Consider the following 5139-nt stretch of genomic DNA (forward strand, 5'->3'; position numbering starts at 1 on the left):
ACTCAATCTTTTAATTTGATAGCAGCCTGTGAACTAGTCTAAGACTGGCAATCACAGGCTTACCCCTTGACCGCAGACTTAACAGCAGAATGTGGCCATGCAAATACATTCAGTGCAAGAGCAAACACATCCCTGACCTACCCTGTCATCTTTACCTCTTTCTTTCTCTAACAAAAAAAAAAAAATCATTCCCCAGGTAATATATGAAGAGAGCAGATCCTATTCTGCACTGTTAGTAAGTGAACCCCTTAGAAACATCAACCATGTCCTGCACAGAGATGGCCAGTTTCAGCTGAGCAAAAAACCAAGTTTTAAGCGTTTTCCAAGCCATCATGCAGCTTGACAAGTCAGTACCTAAATGCAGATTTCTAGATAGCGTCCATCCAAGGGACAGTTAATTGCACAAAACTCTGAGATTTTCAGGAGTTGAGATAAGCAGGTTCTGCTGTGCTTGCACCATGGCTCGACCAAGGGTGGGCATCTCTCTGCAGAGAAAGGAGGAAGGAGGACACCATCAGCAGGGAACGCTGCTCAGGCACTGAGAGGGGGCAGAGGCTTTCTGCTGCGAGGCTTTGCCTTTGCCACTGCAGATGGTGGTGAGGAAGACACGCAGCCATGCTACAGCTGCACAGAAGCTGAAAGTACACAGCCATAAATTAAAGGAGACCAACAGTTAAAGAGAAGAAAAATAAAGTTGCGCTAAAGGACACAGAGCGATGCATTATGCTTCTTGTGGCCTGTTTTAAGTAGGACAGAGCAGGTGGAGGGTCCGGTTGAACTGAAGACATAGGGTTTGCAGACAGCTAGTGCTGGTCAACTCTTTGTAAGCTCTTTGTAAGTTTGATTACTTGGGGTAACTATACAGCACAGGACTTCTGGAGCTGGTCACAACACACTTTCAGCCAGACCCACCAGTGAAACAGGGATGTATTTTGCCTATTTTAAAGCAGTTTCCTTTTCCTGCCCAATAGTCTTATCTGAATAGATTACGCTGCTCTTACATCCTAAAATGCAGCTCACGCCACCTTGAAAACTTTCTCTGAGAGCATCTGTTCAGTGAAGCGGTGATAAACTGATGATCCCTTGGCAATTTCTTTTCTGATAAGAGATGTAAATTACTCTCAGCTTCCTTCCTGTACAGAGAATGATGGAGCAGTAACTATTAGGCCGATTTAATAGAGTTAATCCAGAGATAATTTGTGCTTTCCTTACACAGAAGCAGCTGCTGCCATTTTTTATAGAGTTAAAATTCTCTTCAGTTTTAGTATCTGATTTTGGTCCCCTCTTAGATTCCACTTCCAGAGAACTATTTTATGTAGGCAATTCAAAATCTTCACCTTTTATGACAAAATAGCTCTAGGGAGAAAGAGAAATGGTTTGCAGAAGGCTAGCAAAAAAATAAGTGACACTCATACAAATCACAAGTACTGATTTCCTTCAAAAACAGAAGCTCTTTCCTTCTGAGAAAAGATATGAAAGGTAGCATTAAGGGTTACATACAAAGAGGTGCAAAAAGACAGGCATGCATAATTCTTCTTTTGCACAATTACGAATGATGTTTCATGTTCCTTGGTATCATCTAGTTTTGTAGATGTACATCCTCCTCCCTCCCCCTTTGCTTTACAGCACTTGTCATACCAAAGAGAAAAGACAAGACTCTTGCTGAAAATCCCAAAATCAGCTAGACACAACGCAAAAGCTTCAGCAAGAACTGAACGTGCTGCCCAGTTTTCTCTTGGTATTTTTAACAGGGAGTATGTAACATTTACTTTATATTGTGCCATCTTCCCTATTTTAGAGTACATTATTTAAAAGTATCAGGAAGATATTTTTCAGCTTAAAGGAAGGGCGATCTTCCCCATAATCAAGCTATAGGATACACCATGGTGTAGGGGTTGCCCCGGTTGCTGTATGGTTGTTATGTTCAAACCCTGAACCTCACAAACCCTGTGATGTACCAGACATCAGACAGAAGAAGCCTTGCACTTGCCTTTGTTTTGTGCTGTTTGATAAAGGACAATCCATTAGTTCAGAATTTGACCCCATCTGTGAACAGGTGTGAGAAAAGGGATTCATATGAATATTGTATCATCTCTCCTTACCTCATAGTAGCTCTGGACAGCGTTTATAAATGCTTCATCTGCCACAATCTGGGTTTCTCCATTGAGAAAGGCCTGGAAACGATCTTTGATTGTCTGGAGCTGCTGCTTACTTATCTGCAAAACATGCCAAAAGGAAAAAATTAGTCAAGAAAGGTTTATGTATGAGGAAAGGAACCCACTAATTTTTCTGCAATATCTTATCAGGATGCTTATGAAGTGCACTTTGGCTCTCCTTTGGGGACAGCAGCAATAGATGAGGAACCAGCCATGCGTGGGTACACACACACATGCACTCTTCACCCTGGCAAGTTCACTTAAGCATCATGAGCACGTAAAACCACCCTGAATGTCATTTCTAAACAACTCTGCCGCCACAAAATGCATACAAGACTTCTACCGCTTCAGGTATACCTAAGTCAAAAGCACGCTGCTGTGTGCATGCTTGGAAGAGGCTGTTTCAGTGCAATCTCTTCCCCGTTTAGCGTCTCCTCCCCTTCAGGAGATGAGGTTTCATCACCGAACAGGAGGCCTTGCGAGCTGGCTGTTGAAGACGGCACTCATCAGCACTCCGGGGCCTTGGTCTTCCCTCGTTTGTTTTTTTTCCCTTGCTCATTTCTTTTGGCTTGTCACATATAAAACACCAGTCAGGACTAGTGGTGAAAGAATTTAATGCCATTTCATGTCAAAGAAATCATACGAGGGCAAACCTGTTCTACTTATCCTAGCAAGGACTTTCTCTGCTGTCTCTCTGCTGCTCAAAACAGTTTCTGTCCAGCATACAGCTGGTATAACTTACAAGACAGTTCTAATTTTGGCACAATGACATCAATAGAAAGTTTACAAGGGTTTATTCCAGGCTTGTAAGATAACATGTCACTATTTTGCCAATTTATCCGTCAGTTTAAAAACAGATATAGCTAAAAAACCCCCACTTCTTCAGCTTGTAGTGCAGACAAAGTCACAGCAGGCACATAAGTTAAGTACCAGCAATGCCAGCATAACATCTTAAGATGCGGATAACACTCATGCTGAATGGCTGCAGGGATTTAAATGTAGTTGTGCCTGGTTTACCATGGGGCTACTTCAGGTTTGAGGATAAGAATTAATTTAAACAAAAGAGAAGGAAGCAAACAAGAAGTATGTAAGACAACTTCAAACTTAAAGGGAAAAGAGAGCAGTAAGAATGAGGACAACTATTTACTAATGACCAAAAGGTCTAGAGAAGAGTGCTTTTTTCTCACTTGTATGCCAGCAGAAGAAACCAGCCCATTAGAATGGAAGAGAAAAATAAAATTAATGGCTCTAAGTGTCTAAATGGCTTTGAATAAAGTATCAAAAACTACAGAGATCCAAACAACTAGAGCATAATGAAGTCTGACAAACACAGCTAGTGATAAAAAGCGGGAGAGGGACCACTTGGAAAATGCAACAATAAATATCACTAGATCTAGATGATGCGCCATGCGGGGTGTTTAGGGACTTCAGTAACGAACATCATGAATACTGATAATTAATTCTGCAACACCACGCTGAGGAAGGTTAGTGAGCAATGGCAATTTGATGTGATAATCTGGGATTAGTTTATCCTGGTGCTTATGGAGAGGTGTTCATCAAAGCAACATAAAGCAAGACTCAATATGCTCTGCTTCAGAGAACATGGAACAGCCTTCACCACCCCTGTGGGTGCTGGAAAGACGGGTCATTCCCACCCCCAAAACAGCAGCCCAGACTTCACAGGGTCTGACACATGCAACAAGGCTCAGCATCACAGGGCAGGAGCAAGGACCGTCCCTCTAACCTGACCCGCCTCAGCTTGAGCACCATCTGCAATGAGCCCTGTGGAAAAGCACTGCCAAAAGCTCCTGGCTTTAAGGCTGGCAGGATCTAATTTTTGGCTCTAAGAGTCTATCGGCCATGTCAGGCACCTAAAACTCTTTGTGGTGTTTGCCAATAGCACCCTAGACATCATGAGCCCTTGGGCAAAATGCACAGCATCAGACGTAAAGCAGGCTCCAAACCTATCTGAGATGATGGAAGCTCCTGATAGAATTGAAAAGAAAACTGGGTCAGCAATAAGAGGAGCCAGATACAATGTGGTGACTGAGTGGGAGACACCTGTGGGAAGGCGCTAGATTTGTTTTTATTAAGCATTTAATTATCTGGAAGAAGAGAAAAGCAAGATGTTAATTAAATGTATTGATGATTTTGTATTAGTGACCACCATGAACGTCAGGCAGAAACGACAAGGTGATAGAGGCCATAAGAAACCAAGAAGAGAAACAGGAAGACTACAGGTAACATTGAAATCAGGGTGTTGAGGCACAAGGAAAGACATACTAAGAGCACAGATACTCTGAGCCAAGAGGCTTTTCATTTCGGATTGTAACAATGTGCATGGCATTTTTTTTTTTTTCCAGGTTATTTCTTAGGACAACCTCCAGAAGTCCTTGCTTGTTCAATTCCAATAATGCCATCCAGCAGCAGTATTTTATGCTCCTTCCTCAATATTAAACAGGCTACCTTCAAAATGAATGATGCTCCTTGAAATTCCTAGAAACTCCCAATACGCAGCTCACACGTGAGCTCCTGGGGTCTGTGGGAATGAATAATCGGATTTGTCTCTACTGGAGTGTCAGTTGCCTCCTCCTCACCCCCAAGCTCTATGCAAGTATTTTCTCCAGGGAAAAGGAGATCCTCTCTGATCACACCAGGATGCAGCATGGCCCAGTCCTCGGAAGACCGAGGGTCCCGTTAGCCATCCCCACCAGACTGTGAAGCAGCACTGATGTATTGATCTGTGTCCGTGCCACTGTTATGGACAATATCAAGAAAGCAGTCAATGTGAGCCAAAATTAAACTGCACTCATATTAAATTTAGCTTCTGCAGCACAGCAGCAGATGCCTGGTGCAGAAAGTCAGCACCAGCAAGGGAGTGGCGGGGGGCCGACCTGCACATCAACGAAATCTGCCCAACACGCTCCACCTCCCATTTTATGCCTCTTCCCCTCCCCGTCAGGCGCCAAGGGCATCACTGCTG

General features: G+C 43.3%; 1 protein-coding gene across 1 annotated transcript in view; it reads right to left on the bottom strand.

Moving 5' to 3' along the window:
* The window catches only part of CADPS (Ca++-dependent secretion activator), a 193446-nt gene that overhangs the window by 178496 nt on the left and 9811 nt on the right, over positions 1-5139 (bottom strand). Inside the window, exon 2 of the mRNA XM_009329499.1 lies at positions 2103-2216. Coding sequence (XP_009327774.1) covers positions 2103-2216 — 114 coding nt within the window. The remainder of the gene's footprint in view (positions 1-2102; positions 2217-5139) is intronic.

Source organism: Pygoscelis adeliae, unplaced genomic scaffold, assembly GCF_000699105.1.
Source record: "Pygoscelis adeliae isolate BGI_AS28 unplaced genomic scaffold, ASM69910v1 Scaffold148, whole genome shotgun sequence".
In the NCBI taxonomy this organism is placed as follows: Eukaryota; Metazoa; Chordata; class Aves; order Sphenisciformes; family Spheniscidae; genus Pygoscelis; species Pygoscelis adeliae.